Source organism: Dromaius novaehollandiae, chromosome 1 (assembly GCF_036370855.1).
Source record: "Dromaius novaehollandiae isolate bDroNov1 chromosome 1, bDroNov1.hap1, whole genome shotgun sequence".
In the NCBI taxonomy this organism is placed as follows: domain Eukaryota; kingdom Metazoa; phylum Chordata; class Aves; order Casuariiformes; family Dromaiidae; genus Dromaius; species Dromaius novaehollandiae.
The window spans coordinates 156,419,348-156,436,042 of record NC_088098.1 but is presented as its reverse complement, the minus strand read 5'-3'; the positions used below and the strand labels follow the sequence as shown (position 1 = coordinate 156,436,042).

The following is a 16,695-nucleotide window of genomic DNA, read 5'->3' as shown; positions in this document are numbered from 1 at the left end:
ATTCAAAATTACTTTAGCTGATCCTTGCCAATTCCTTCAGTGATTTGTTGAAATGGTTTGGGACTATCAAGGGTGCCTAGATCCATAGTCTTGAATCCCATAATTTCTTCCAGAGGCAAAGAAACCACCAAAATGGAAGAGATGCTTCTTCTGCTTGTTCATGCCATGACCCTGCTTAGTTAGAAAATTTTCTTATGAGAGAAGAGCCATTTATGTTTAGTCACACTCCAGGAAGTGATCCAAGAGCATACTGGGGACTACAAAAATGTTAATATTACTTAGCAGAGTGCCTAAAAACCAAAACCTCTTACAAAATACACAGGATTTATAAAGTGTTACCTTTGTGATCCGTTCCTTTTACACCACTCATTTCTCAGATCCTTAATCAGTCTGATGGACCCTCTTCTCTGGCCTGTATTTATTGCTTCCTCCTTTCTAGGTAGCTCCTATGAGCATGTGGTGTAAAAGATACGAGCATAAAGACTGTTGAAATATATAAGCTCTTTGGCATGTCAGGAACAGAAGAAAGACAAAGTAAAGTAGAGTCAACAAAAGCAGGGCTGTATGCTTGGCATCAAGCATAGAAGCTAAGCATCCCCATCTTCTTCTTTTTCACAGGGTCAGGACTGTAGTTGGGTTTTTTTTTCATTTTATTTTTGGTAAAAATATTGTAAAGTTGTTATTAGCACTCACTAGGAAGTGGGATGTTGTGAGAGAAAGACACAGTGGAATGCAGAAAAGCAGGCCAGCTAAAAGGCTCCCTGTTTCTTACGTGGGCAGTAAGAAGCAATATGGTCTGTCTGTAAAGGGATGGGATGGACAACCTGGAGATAAAGAAGTGGGAAGTGAGGGGCAGATTAAAGACTGAGTGATAATACGTGTGTGTGTTGGGGGGGTGGGGAATAAAACAGGCACCAGATAAAGGATGATTCAGAAACAAAAGTTGAAGCAAGGAAAGAGGAACTAAGAGAGACAGAAAGAAAGAAAGATAAATAGTGGAAGATGGAATAGGGTTTTTAGAAAGATGGAAGGGGGAATAGCTGAAGAGACTAAAAAGCAGAGCAGAGGGAGAAACAACTAAAAGGAAGATAAGAAAGATGGAAGAGCAAGAACCAGGAAAAGAGCACAGGGTGGTGGGGAAAAAGGAGTGAGACACTAAGGAGTAAAATGAAAGTTAATGTGATACTACGTTTGTAACATTCATCTTCAGACACATATCAATGTGATATTTTATTTTCCATAAAATAAAAATAATTCTGTAATATACTTAATATACTTACATTTATAGTGTGGCTTACGATACAACTTAGTTCACAACCCTAGTCTTCAGAAAATTCCACCATCAGAGAAAAAAAGGTAGATGTTTAGCAGCTGTCAGTGGGAAATTTTCTTTGTGGAGTTTATTTTTGTAATGACTAAATGTTGATTCAGTTGAAATCAGATGAAGTCACATGCATTCAGCATCCTATGGAAATTCTCCCAGAACAAGACACAAGTAAACAAGCAGGTTTCCATCCCAGCAGGTAAAATAATATCAGGCTTACAATACGCTCTGGCATAAGATTTTGGTTACGCGCTTCTGAAGTATCTGTTTTATCTGTCACATGTGCTCAAAGAGGTAACACAAAAAATGACAGTTACTTTTTCACATATTGTTATATTAAAAAATCTGCAGCCTTATCTCTTCTATTTTGTTTAAACCTCATAGTGCTGGTTGGCAGATTGCAGTAATACAGGAGCCAACATCTGACAATGAAAAATTGGAAATGTCTTTTCATATTCGTGAAGAATGTATTTATTGTTTCATTATAGCTTAAGCCATAGCTCTTATTTTGTGAAATCTCATTGCTTTCTGCGGTCTCTTCTCTCAGAAAAAGCTGCATATTCATTATAGTTTCAAGGGCCTTCTTTGTTCCTGCTTGATTTAATATATGTTGCCAATCACTTCTTTTGTTGAGTGTTCGGAAGTTAAAAAAATGAATACTGAAGAATGCAATGAGTTGTTACACCTAGCCCATTGTCACAGTTCTAAATATAGGGCTCTAACATTCATTATTAATGTCTGTCATGTTTGGCTATTAGCTGGAAGCAATCTTTGATCATCTTTGAAGAAAAATATGGCAATCAAGCAAGTTTGGTATAATAGAAAAGTCACTAACATCTTTTTAACACGTAATGTCCAAAAGAGGACATAGAATGCTATATACTTATCACCAATCTGAATCAATATATTCCCCTAAAACGTGTTTTGTTTATTGTTTTGACAGTAACATCAAAGAATTCTCTTTGTAATGTCACATACAGACAAAAATCAGAACTTACAACACAGTGTAGCTTTATTTCTTAGAAGACTTGCAGCCAAAAACATGTTCCTGATATGTTAAATAGTATGAGGTAATGCGCAGAATAAATTCATCAGTGGGTACACACATCTCGTAATTGCTGTATTGAGGGCTTTGTATGTCCTAGTTATGACTGCAGTGACCTCCAAAAGTGAAAGCTCAGATTCTCCCCTTTGAACCAGTAGATGCTGTAATCGGCTTCCTACACCTTTGAGGCCACTTTGCTGTCTTTCCACTTCTTCATCCTTGTTGCATTTTCCCATGCTAGATGGGTGACTGTGGGGCTGTGTTGAGGAGAAGGGAACACAGCCTCCTGAGCATCCCTTTGGCCTCCCTAAGCTCAGGTGTTTGGCCAAGGTATGTATCTAGTCCGCTTGGGCTGCCCCAGTGGCCAGTGAGTCACCTCAAAAGGCCTCCTCAAACTTGAGTGGAGTGGGAGGGTGACCCCCTTGCCCCTGGCAGTGCAAGTGGGCGGTGACTTCACTTCTGACTTACCCTCACAGGGGCCTGATGAGAGGGAGAATAAATTGATCCCTGTGTCCTTCTTGCACTCTTGCACTAACACACAGCCGGTTGCAGGCTCATCCTAACACAGAGACAAGTATATATGTAGATCATCATTTAGGTTGCTAACAGCCCATAAATTAAGAGGTATTTGCCTCTAATGCTGTTTGATCATAAGTGTAGCCTCTTTATGCAATGAAGGATTATACACAATGTAAGCAAATATGACTTGGTGATCGTTTTCATAATTGCTTCAAAAGCAAAAGCAATGTGGCAAACCTAGCCTCTAACTGACCAGAGAGATTTTTGATAATGTCAGAGGAAAGTGATTGGCAATGTAATTGAGGTTTGAGCATGTAAAATATCTCTGTTAATACCACAAAATAGCAGTGATCCAATAAATAGAAACAAGTTTTCAGTTTCTCAGATTTTTTTTTTTAAGTGTATGTACAAAGTGGTATCACTGTTGTTAGGTCAGCTGTTCTGAAGACATCTACAATAGATGATTTGTTTTCACAGCTCATCTGGAGAAAGATGCAGTTGCTATCCTGAACATAATGTTTTTCTCAAGAGTCAGGTGGTGAATTATGAGGATGCTCCTGAAGGTTTTAAAAAGCATTTTCTAGTCAGTCTATCTGGGAGAGAGAAATATTATTTTAGAGGAAAAAATAGTATTTTTTAATATGATGTTTTAGTCACTTTGGGAAGGTATCATTTTCTAGTTGATATCAGAAAACTAGAGCTGAGGTAAACTCAGCCAAAACAAATAAATAATAAAAAACACAAGATCCAAATAAATAAATAAACACTCCCCTGCTTCAAATCTATACACTTGTCCAACTGTACTCCCAGCTCAGATAATCAGAGTGCCTGAAATGTATACAGTCATATATTATTGAATATTTCCTACCTTATTCTAATACTTTTTGCCAGTTTATACATCACAGCTATACTCAGATTTTGTATACTTACTTTATTTTGCAAAGTTATGTAATTGTTTTATTGCTAAAAGACCTCCAACCTATATGGAAGAGGAATAACCTAATTAATCTAGAATATCGTGGTCCCAGCATATTACTACATCACTGAGGCAGAGGTACAAAAGATCTGAAAACCAACCTAGTTTTTTTGCAACTAAAAGTTATCCCTGGGGGGGGAAGGAGTATGTGAGAAAAGCAGAGTCCTTGTGCCAAAAGTGGAGTTATGGTCAGATTAGGAATATAAAATCTTCAGTCTGAGTGACACCTAAGGTCTGTATAGCCAAGGATTCTCTTTCTTTTGGAGGAAGGAAGATTCACTCTGGGGAAAAAAGGTATGTACAGGGTGCCTGTTTTGCCAGTACGTCCTCCCAGCTTCCAGCAGTCTGTGACGGAGGGCCTTCTGGTGCTAGAGGTCATTTTGTAGCTAGTAGAGCTTTGTGGGCTTTTCTTCCATGTACTTTTCTGGAAAAAACTTTCAGAAAGTGTGACAAAGGCAAACAATGGAATTAATTTTTTTTAAGATGATGCTTGATACATTTCCAAATGCCATGTGATAGCAGAGGACTGGTCTGTGCAACTGAGAGGATGCCTGTGTCTGAGTGACCGCTGCCGCCAGAATATCCTGCCTGCAGCACTGCCACATGACTGATGCTTGGAGAGAAAATGAAAGCCGTCTCCAAAAAAACCCAGATAGCTAAGAAATGACTGTCCTAGGCGAAAACATTTCTTCCTGATTCCTGTGGTGATCAATTTTTGTTCAGAAATATAGTCCCTTTGTGGTTTTATTTTAAATACAAAGACTGTTACTTTTAAGATTTTTCCCCATTTTTAAATATCAGATAAATTATGACTGCCTTTGGTATGTCATTTATATAATAATTGTTCCAAAGCCAGTTTATTCTTTTGATGTAGCAAGAAATTTAAACTGAGAGACAAAGTTTTTTCTGGTTTAGAACAAAGCAGACACAGTGTATATCAATCATGAATCTCATGTTTATATCCATTTAAACTGGCATAGCTTCTCCAGGGCAATTTCAAATTTGTACTAGATTGAATAACTTTCTCTTTTGCCATTTTCTCCTTTCCAGTTAACCTATCTGCCAACCATTTGAAATGTTTTATTTTTGGAGATTGTAAGGTTGCTCAAATACAAAGGAAAAATCATCAGCAGTTTAAGAGAACGATTAACTAAAATCACTTTAATGTTGCAGAACACATATCAAGTTATTATGTCCAGTGGGTCTGCATTTGCAAAAAGATGCATGTCCCAGCATTCACAAGACAATTGGATGAATCAGCTTGGATCCCAGTGGTACACTTGTACTTGAAGATTTTTAATTGGAATTTAGAAGCATGTAAACTCATTTATCATAGCAGCTCTCTGCTCCCTGCTGGGGTCTTATGTGACCAATGCAGGTTTCCCAATCAAACATAAATTTACATATTGATTTGATTTATGTTGAATGCTTGTCTAGGCTTCTTAGCACATCCTTGTTTTTGTGTGCTTTCCCCTTGTATCTTTAAAAGAATATGGTATTGTTAACTAACATGTAGACTGATTTTTTTTTTCTTGATTCAAGGGTTGGTGGCAGAGCAATTCTTTTCTGGTTTATACTTTTTATAACACACAGAAAAGCATATCTATTTTAGTATCCGAAAGGTCAGTGGGTACCAAGATTTTCTGAGAGGTTGCACTGTGTGTCCTGTATTTAGGAAGAAAGCTGTATCTTACATTTTTGGAAGCATTCAGTGTGGTGGCTTGTGAGATGCAAAAGGAAAACAGGGAAAGGTGAAGCCATTAGAATGAGTTGGAAACATTTCTTTGTGTGAGAGAGATGCATGCCTGTCACAGACTGAACCAAAATGTGTTGGTCTCGCTAATAATCACATACAATAAGAATTATTTCCAGAGTTACTGAGTGAAATTCTGTGTCCTTAATTGTGAAATGAGAGGTGAGAATGTCCTGATCACTCCTGTCCTTAAAACTGGTGACCCACAGTCGACCCACTGGGGTCTGTGAACTACCTTTAAGGTCTCTAAGAAAGATGACTAGAGTCATATGTTGGTTGCAGGCTGAAATTTGTTTTGCTTACAATTTTAGAGGGCCTGCAAACTGAAAAAGATTAAAAACATGGGTTTTGTCAAGGCAGTTTGTAAGTTAATTATGATAATTTATCATCAATATTTTACAGCTATGGCATAAGTCACTTTAAATACCAATCAAATTTTAGAGAAGGGAATCACCGCCTTTATATACATAATCTGCCCATGGTTTTTCCATGATGAGACTTCAGCTTTACTAATAATGTAAAACACTAATGAAAGAGTATTGCTGCTGTAATAATTAATTATGAGAATCTGACAGTTAAAGTAACGGACAGTTACTTTAAAGCATCAAAATTGACAAATTATTAAAGAACATAATGGTAATATTTCTCTGAAAGTAAAATATGGACCAGTTACCTCACATAAATATCTCTGGGGTACACATTTATATGCTATACATATTCTTAAACTGTACTGTCATTAAAAGGCTATCTTCTGTAGTAGTTTTATGTCTTTATTAATGAATTTTACTAAAAATTACAGAAGTGACTAAAAATAAAACTGTAATAAAGCATGCAGAGCTATGTTTTGTGCAAACAAAATTATTTGTATGTTTTAACAACAAGAATGTAATTAAATGCTTCACTTTCTTGTGGATAGTAGTAAAAAGATCAATGCAATCATGAATGACCAGAAACCTGACTAGAGTACAACATACTTTTTTTGAAAAAGTAAACCCTATGTTGGCCGGGAAGAGAGAAGGATGGGATTAAATACTCATAAATACTTTTAAAGCACATAATAATGCAAATTAATAAATCTCTGTTTGATAGAGAGATTTTAATGAGTCCATTTGCCATAGCTTGATGGCTAAGTTTGTGTTAGATTTCACACACAGACAGAGGATATAAGCACTTTGTTACTTCTGCTTGTTACAAACTATCATCCTTAAAGTTATAGCATTTGATCTTTTAATGAAGAATGAATTTCCTGAGATTTTGCAATTAAGTCTGTCTCAAATTAAAGTTAATGTTAAATGGGCCTGTTAATCTTTTTATCTGGCACACCTTTTTGTCACAAATTATTTAAAAGTGTGAAACCTTCAACCTCCCATAATTGAAAACTCTCTGAATTTCTGTACTAGCCTAAGAAATTAGGTTATAATTAAGGTAATTTATTGACTTAGCTTATAACTACTTGTCTTAATTCTAATACAAAGTTGAAATACAGTGTGTCTGCTTTAGCTCCTAAGATGAAGCTTACACAGAATTTAGAAGCCTAAATCCAGCAAAGCAGTTGAGGAACTCATGCTCCAATGACTATCTAGTACTTAAGTGCTTGTAACTCAGTAGGCACAATCCTGCTCCATCTGAAATTTTCATAGATGCCAGCATATACCAAAAAGTCCTCCATCTCAGTGTTCTTCTCTTGTGTACACTAAAACCACAAGGGACCCACTCTGAAAGAACTGCTGTTAGCACACACAGTACATGTGGATAGTTCACCTTAGCACAATGCGGAGGAGCCAAAGTCCTTTTTCCTCAGCTTCAGAGGCCACCTCTGTGTAGCTGCACTGTCCTTAGCACACTCTCAGGATGTGGGAACTCAAGTCTCTTCCTTAACCTGAGAGAAGTCAAATCCATATCATCTGCTTTCCACATGTGCACTAATGTTCCAGATTATGTTGAAAAGTCCCACTATGCTTTTCTTGTTGGAACTGAGCCATCGGTGCTCTGTCACCAACCAAAATCCATAATGCCAGAAGGAGAGTGCTTGTCTCCGCAGTATGATGCTTTGGGCTGTTGCCTGGGAGGAGCGATTCCTGGACACTCTTCCCTGGGCTGCACAGTAGAAAGCTCTTTTGTCCATCCTGCCATATTTCTCAGCAGAAAGAACAGACCTTGCTTAACTGTTTCAATCCATTGTTGTTTTCATTGAATGGATTTGGCAGTTCCACGTACTCTTTTCTTGTGCATCACTTTGACAGTTTTGCTTTCCTTATCTACTCAGCAGGGACTCTGGTCACCAAACACAGGGTAGGTGTTTCCACCAGATGGCAGGACTGTTAAATGTGAAGTATTTGAATGCTATGTCTTAGTGGGTCTAGCCCAAATGCTATGTTGCCCTTGTCTGATTTACCATTGACTTTCAGTGGGAAAATGCTGGCCTACAGTTGGTACCATCTCTGTCTCTTAACAGTTAAAGTCATTTGTTCAGTGTTCGTTTAAAATATCAATACTCTTAAAGTAATTACTTTATACACACCCCAATCACCCTTCACGAGGGTTCAAGATATACAATAGTATAAAGACATAGCTTGCTAGTTTACACTCTGTTTCGTATAAAATAATTCAGCAAGTCTTTTGTATAATGAATATGTATAAGAAATCTTTAGCTTGTCACAGGTATAATCAAGAACAGAAAAGACAGGAAAAATCATCTTGTTGTTGTTCAAATAGATCTAATTAAACTAACCGATTTATTTAAAGCTCTGTCAGTTATTGTGTATTTTCTCTGTTTAATTTCCACTGCAGTTCTATTGTATATCCTTCCTATAGGTTGAAATGTACACTTTTTGGAGCTTATTTACCAGATCAATCTCATAATGAATAAAAATATGAGGTATTTTTGCATCCTTGCTTAAAAAATACAGTAAGAGATGTACACTTATTTGCAGACCAGACCAAGATTTGTCCACTATCCACTGGAAAATGAGCTATATAGTGGAACTGCTGACCCACCAGTAATTTACAGCATGCATAAGCAGTGTGAGAATAATAAAACTTCTTCAGTGCCTATAAGCTATAAATAGGATGCATTTGTCAATTGCCTTGCCCAGGCAAATTGTACTCACTTTCCACTCTGCACCTGTGTGTCTTTATGTTTCTTAGAATAGCAGTAGAGCTGTCTCGATTCAACTATTTCATACATCTTTTGAAACTGAAAATGCCTGCATACTTTGTTAGAGTCAGGCTGTCAAACTTTTGCCACTTTAACACACCCAGTAGCACCTACAGAGTTTAAAATGTGTGTTTTCTTATACTTATCTCCCAGTATTTAGGCACATCTTTGTTTATTAATGTCTGAAACTCTTACATATGAAACTCTTGCAATGACAGCCTTAACAGAGCTTCCTTTTCATGGGTACCAGCACTTCCCCTAGAAGCAAGCCTAATACAGGTTCATGAAATGCCTAAAATTTAAGTGCAAATAAGGTGTCTAAATTGAGGACACTGGATTCTAATCTGCCTGTCTTCTAAATTGGGTTATGCCCATAATCTAACCCACACAGATCTATAGAAATAAACCACAATAAGCCACAATCCCTCCTAAACTATACACCTGTTCTGTAGGATAATACTACCTGACATGTCTTTCTTGATAAATTGCTTCCAATGACAAAAGTTTCCTTTGTCTTCAGATCTTCCCTACCCATGCTGGAAAAAAAAAAAATATCTAGTATGCTTTGGTACACAAGAAGTCACTAATATACCTCTGACAGTATCTGTGGGACATTTCATTGCCCTTTGAGTCATTGGGACGCATTAGTGCATTTGTTTAAAAATAAAAATAATTTTTTTTTTGAGTTTGTAGTGCTATCTAGTTGTGTATTATGAGACCAAAATATAATGTAGCAAAGTCTTTCAAACACCTTCCTCTTTTCTTCTTTTTTCCTTAAAAACAGAAAATTTAAAACTGTAGTTGAAATTATAATGCCTTTTATTAAGATATTATACAAGTTAAAACAATTATCTTGGAAATAGTAATATCAACCAACCAGAAATTAAGCAAATTATCCATAGACCTTCAAGCATCTGCATGTAAGGGCTGCTCTCTTCTCTAACACCATGTGTTCAAGGTCAGACTTACACATGACAGTGTAATAAAATCTGTGTGCACTTCTGTACCCACCAGCTCCTTCAAGGAAGAGCAGGAGCCACAGGCAATATCACAGTCTTCTACCCTAGGAAGGTCACTGCCCGTCGGTGATGAAAATATCCTTCACATCACCCAACCAGTCTTGCAGCTGGAACTGACCATGTACATAGGCTCTCATGGAAGCATCTAAGGACAGTGCACATCAGTGCCTTTATGATGGTGACTAAAATGCAGCCATCCCTCATTATGCCAAAGAACATAAATGCAACCTTGACATGAGTAGCCATACTTCTCACGTGACTGGGTATGTGCCCGTCATGTGAGGTGAAACATGGATGTTTTGGTCAATGTGGGACCCTTAAGAAAGAGGGCAGCAAGTGAAGGGGCTATGGGCAATTAGTTGTTATGATGAGTTTGGTTAACAGTCCCTAGATTGGCTCCTCCTGCCACAGAATATCCTGAAGTGAGTGGCCCTCAGCACCTGCTCTAGCTGCTGTTCAACTGCGCAGAGGACAATCAGGTCTTGAAGGATGGTGAGACTGACTTCCTAGGTTAGTGGAGTGACTGACATGAGGACTCCAAACTGCCTGTATCAAATAATCATTGGAGCAGAAAGGTTAAATGGAAGGGAGCAGTTTCTTCTAGATGGTTTATGAATCCAGTTCAAAACTGTTTGGCTACTTCACCATGAGTTTATAAATAGTTCCAGGCTGACTGAAACTACATTTTTAGCGGATAATGTATCCTCTGGAGGAAGAGAAGTGCCAGACCCTAATTCTAGGGGTAATACATATCTGTGACAAATAGCAGCATTACTAATGCTAAGTAGCAAAACAGGTTATAGTTTCTTGGTTATGGTTATTTAGGTATTTACATTTATGGGCAAATCCTTGCTACTCTTGCAGCTGCTATTTGCTCTGCGTAAAAGAGTAGTCTGTGAGTATACAGTATTACAGGTTGTTAGAAATATGGACTATGCATGGGTGTAGGCAGTTGTTTTGTGTGTTTCAAAGGATTGTGTTCCTGTGGTCTTTGCTGACTTAAGGGTGTTTTTTCCATTCATTTAGTTTTTGGCAGCTGCTTCATACAACTTGAGTTCTGTGACTTTCAGACATGAGACTGATGGAACACAGTTCTAATACATTAATTTTCTTTATTTCCAGTATAAACAATGATAAATGGGGGAGAAAGCAGTTGTTCACTTGGTGAGGGAGAGTAAAGCACCAATTTTCAAACCCTGTTGCAGGAGAAGATTGCTTCAAGTTATTAACAGTAGTAGTTTGATCTCTTTTCTTTCAGCTGTAGTGCAAATGATAGCACCTAAACAAAGGTGTAAAACTTGACTGTTTACCAACATGCATCTATTTTTTTCTTTTACTGTAAATATTAGAATGGACCTGGTCACCAACCACTTACCATCAAGAATGGCTAAGCCAGGCCACACTGTAGCAGTCACAGGATTTCTCTTCATGATCCTACTAGAACTTGTAGATAAGCTTATAATCCTCCCCAGCGCTCTCTGCAAATAATAGATGTAGTCTGTACAGCAGAAAGTGGTTCCCTCCAACAGAGGCCTTGGCAGTATAAAATAACTCTAGTAAGTTCAAGGCAAGGATATTTTGTTGAAAATCATTATTGTTTATACAGCATTATATATGTCACCAAGCTCTTTGCGGAGATAAGAAAGCAAGGACCTGATTCTGCCCTCACTACAGGTTTACGTCAGTGAGAGAAAAGGCAGAGGATACTGTGCTGAGTGTCATTAAACATGGGCACTGCAGTTCATGCTGCCAAGAGAATTAACTTTATCCATTTTTCTCTTTCATTTCCTTCTGTCTAACAGGTTATTCATCAGCTTAGACTTTCAGAGAATGAGAGTGTGGCTCTGCAGGAGCTTCTAGATTGGAGGAGAAAGCTGTGTGAAGAGAGAGAAGACTGGCAGCAAATCTTGCACAACACTGAGCAAAGGATCACAGCCCCACCTCCACCCCCTTGTAAAAAGCCAACACTGCTGAAGAAGGTAGAAGATACCTCCTGCAACAGACTCTCTTCAGGCCTATGGGATACCACGATGTGATTTAGATGTGTGTGTCTGCAAACTGTTAGGAATGAAACCATGTGATGATTTCCTTCTGCACAATCAGCCAGTTTCCTTCCCTCCACAAAGTGTGCAGGGATTTTTTACAAGCACTCATTCAAGAGCACAGGAGGCAGGAGCTATGTAGATCTATTGTGTGTGCATATATATGTGTATGTTTGTTCTTTTCATATATATACACACACACATATGTTGTGAGTATATATATATGTGTGTGTGTGTATATATGTGTATATATATGGAGACAAACTGCACTATAAGTACTTAGCTTAAAAGTACAAGACCGTCCCGTAAAGCTCTCCCATGGACAATGAGGAAACTCTATGTTAAGCAAATGAGGATGGGCAGAGCTAACTGACAGGCATTTTAGAGAGATCAGGAAAGTCTGTGTGCACACTGTACAGCTGTTTTATATAGTACAAAAATATTGTGTTTCTTGTTCCTCAATGAATGGTTTTATTATATTACATGTATACATATATATATTTCTTTGTAGATGTCTGTGTTTTATTGGAGTTGCAAACCCAATAATTATTTACATGTTTATTACTGGTGTTTTATAACTTTATGCAATTGGTGCTGTTGTTCTTTCTTCAAAATACAGGTAATAAATACAGTACTTGCATTTTTCTTTCATAGTTTATCCTTAACAACATACCAGTTTCAACTCTGTGTTGTTTTTCCAGAACTGGCAATGTCCTTTTTAAAATCAAATTGAGAAATTCTTTCAAAGCTTCCGTTTGCAGGTGTTGTTTAATGCTGTTTGCAGTCATGAATTAGCATGACTTTCTTACAATGGGCCTGTGTTTCTGAATGAGTGAACTGTGAATTCTTCAGTTACATCTCAAATCTTACTTCATTCTGGGTTGTGTAAAATAATGAGGCACTCATTTAGATTATAAGTATGGTTTGAAATTCATACCTGATTATGCATAAGGTCAGATGTCATTGGAAAGATACATAATGGTAATGAGGTATGAAAGTAGGGCTGTGATTTACTGTTAAAAGCCAGGAGGCTTTATGGAGATGGGTATATCAAAGGATTTTGTCCATATAGTGGTACAGTGATGCATTTATACTTCAAATTTCATGTAATGAAATGGTTTCAGAAATTGGAGCATTCTAGTTGGAGGACATGAGTTCTGAGCAGTAACGTTAATACATGAAAAGCATGCTGCTGGAAACTTGTTAGCTACTGCTCAGCAGTCTTTGAAATACTGCTTTGCCAATAAAAGGTGTAATTTATATATACATAAAGGTATTTTGTCAGGGGGTGCTTATTTTAAGTTCTTAAAGCATCTACAGCTAGTGTGAAGCACTGTTCTTGGCTGTTTGCCCCATTCCTATTGGGATCCAGGGAAAAGTGCCTGTAATTTTGCAAGTGGATATAAAAGCAATGTTTTAAAATGTAAGCTAGGTTAAAAAAATGAGCTCATCCTTGGTTGTAAATTGTTGGGCAGGCAAAACAACATGCATAGAGATGCAGATTTTTCTGTCATATTTGACAGAAGTGTCAAGCAGGCCGAATAGCACTAAGCAATGCTATGCTTCCTTGCTTGCTTGCTTGATTATTTGTTTTTTACAGGGGAAAGAGCAAAACTCACATTGTCCCCCTGAGTCCCTGAAGATCATCAAGCTGTAGGCAGAACTTGGTGCCTTCTCTTGCTGGAGCTGAATGTAGCCGTTCTGAGTGGACAAGGGGAGGTACCAGGTTAAGTCTCTGCTTAGTTATGTGTTGATTGTTCTCTGATACCTAGGGCAAACATTGCCCAACACAGAATTTTACCTTGTTACCAGTATTTCCTTCCGAGCAGTCCTCTGTGTAAGATTACCCATTATTTCATGGAGAAGCAGGGATTCTGGACTCTAACCCTTACCCTCAGCTGAAGTAAATGGTCGCAGACCATTACTTTCCCAGTAGGGGCAAAAGGCAACTGTGTGGGTATGTAGAAAACAGCTCCCACCCCCAAAGCATTTATGTCAGAGCTAGGCTTAGACTGGCAGGACTGAGGTGTCTGCCTTGCAGCTCGGCTAACTGGGGACACGCAGAGATCGCTGCATGAGAGTGAAATGAACCGGATGCAAGAGAGCTAATTAACCTGCCCTTGCCACTACATTGCTTCCAGGATGCAAGTTGCTATCTCTGTGTGGCACAGCAACACTGTATATAGCCATAACAGCTTCTGCCCAGCTAGCTCAGCCATCCCTAACACCTCACTGCACCGAGCCATGCAGACATGCCCTCGGGCCTATCGCTCCTCAAACAGGCCTGGCAAATAGCCGTCTCATAAGCGCTATCCATATTGCTCCCTCTAATGCCCACTAGCTGGCTGGGTGACTGGTAGCAATCAATTCACAGCAGCGTGGAGGTTTAGGGCAAGCTGTAAAAGCTGTCTGAGAAGCCAGTTTAGATCATGTTGAGATCCCTGCTGCTGCAATTAGCCTGCTACCAGTCACCAAGCTAGCTATTTGTAAGGTAAGCTTATGTCTCTAGACTGCACTATAGCCATTACTGCGCCTGTAATGTGGGAGTACCCAGAGGGTAGAGACTACATTTGTCAAATGGAGTTTAAAAACAGGATCGCGCACATTATACTCTTTGAAATCCTAACTATAAGTTGTCTTAGAGCTGTGATCAGCCTCAGCTCCAGGGGCTGAAATGGGGTTTAAGGAGCCTTTCTGGTACTCTTTCAAAGTCTGTATGGTATCCCAGTGCAGCTGCATAAGCCATCTGTGGAAAAACAGGTACATAGATCTAGCAGTTTCATCAATACAGTTACACAGGAGAAGCCAATACAAACCTGATGTAGGCAGTCTGATTCTCAGACAAAGGGCAAAGCACATTATTCCTCCCTGTGCAGAAAGCCACTGTCCTATTTTTTGCAAACTTGGGTAACACATGTATTTTATGGGGGGTTCTTCCTTAGAGCATGCAACCACAGTACAATACTATGAAGTAAATAGCAAAGGATACGGGATCTTTTTTAAATTTTGTTATTTATTCCAGGGTTTACGATAGCCAACTTTTAGTTTGCAAGATTTTTCAGGCTATTCAATTAAAATGCAATACCATCGGAAAAGTATTTGTGTTAAAAGCATGTATTTCTCTAATTACAGTAAGACACTCTGGAGTGTGACTTATGATGTCATAACTCACACCTAGTGTGTTCATTGGTCCCTTGGCCTTTGGCCTCCTGCCTAACAATGCAGTTGGTAGGGAATTATTGTACCATAATTCACACCCTACTGTGTCTTATTGCTTAAATAACCATACCCCCAGAAGTGTCTTAAAACTACCATTAAAGTTTATATTGTGTATCAAAATGTGTTTACAGGGCCGGGAAAATATACTATTGACATTTTGAAATGTTGAGAAGTAGTTTTAGCAGAACTGTACAGTGCTTGTAAATTAATCTCCCCAGAGGAGTATGCACCAGCCAATTACAGTATTTCTTGAGTATATGAAGTTCTCGTACATTAAAAAATAGCTTAGACAAAAAAAGCCTTATGAATTCAATATTCTAAAGGGAAAGATGAAACTCTATGAACATGCTAATGCCCTTAATATCCAATGAACAATCTAACATGTATTTATATTTGCAATAAAGCAATTTCAGGAAGGTGGGGTTATCATCAGATAATCACACCTCCACATTGTGCCTTATTGCTTAATTTTTCATGTGTGAAACAAACAAAACTTCTAACAAATCAGCATCTCCTTCAGTGTAAGACAGTAAGAATCAGATATGTTTTACACTTTACGAAGTCATTGTGAGCCAAGCGAATTCTAAAACCATATTAAAAAAACCCAACAGCTGTTGGCATGAGAAATTTTTAAAGCCTGCAGATCTTCCTTGTTACTCCTGAAATAGCACTTGGTGGTTTTTAGTTGCTGTAGTTACAATCCTATTGCAGATTAAAAGCAAACCTTGCTTCTACTGTTTAAAATTGGATTTAGATGTTTGGAGAAATACATGCACCAATATTTTACAAAACATCTGTGTACAGCATGAAGCGATAAGCCTTTTAAAACTTTGTATTGTTTACAAAACAATAGTATGATTGTTGAATAAGTGAATTAAATTTCCCTTTTTTGACAGTGATCCTTTTTATTCCTTCTAAAAGGTTGACTTATGTTCATTAATAACTTTATTACATTGCAGGTCCTTTTTTTGTGGGACAAAGAATTTCATTAACTTGCTAAGAAAGCATGATAGATTGTAGCATAGTTCTAAAGTGATAGTAATAGCCATATTCATTGTAGTTTTTATTTTGCTCTATACAGTACTAAGAACCCTAGTAATCACCTTATTCTTATCTTTATAAAGCCTGCTAATATCTGAAATGCTCTGAGAAGCCTAAAATAAATTTTGCCATTCTCTTGTTAAATTTATGTAATTAAACTCTGTACAAGTCAGTTTTCCAGAACAGTATTAAACATTTCATGGCTTTGTACTCTATATATACAGTTTTTTAGGAGAAAACATCACCTCAGCATAACTATTTCACAGTATCAGAACAAAATGCAAGGGCACATAAGGAAATGCTTTTCTTCCAGCTTTGCTGTTCTATGTGTACTCAGGATTTTCATTTTCAGAAGAAGTAAATAAATCCCTGTGCTGGTTTATACCGTGGCTGTGAGAATTAGATCATTAACAAAGGCTGTCTGTCTTTCCACCTGTGGTTTGGCCCTTTCCCTGGCCACATGAATGAATGTTGAATCTGACTGAATCATAGATTTTGCTGTGAAGTAGCCAAGGCAAAAATCTAGTCAGAAAAGGATTTTTGAGGATTTTTGATTTATTTTGGTTTATAAACAAAAAGAAAATCATCTTGAGTTAGCTA

The 16,695-nt window shown here is 37.8% G+C and overlaps 1 protein-coding gene across 3 annotated transcripts in view; it reads left to right on the top strand.

Annotated features, from left to right (window-relative positions):
* Window positions 1–16,305, top strand: part of MYO16 (myosin XVI) — a 385,095-nt gene extending 368,790 nt beyond the window's left edge. For all 3 annotated transcript variants that reach the window (XM_064504083.1, XM_026102455.2, XM_026102457.2), the window contains one exon: window positions 11,596–16,305. In XM_064504083.1, coding sequence (XP_064360153.1) covers window positions 11,596–11,829 — 234 coding nt within the window. In that variant the 3' untranslated portion in view covers window positions 11,830–16,305. The remainder of the gene's footprint in view (window positions 1–11,595) is intronic.
* The last annotated feature ends 390 nt before the right edge of the window (window positions 16,306–16,695 follow it).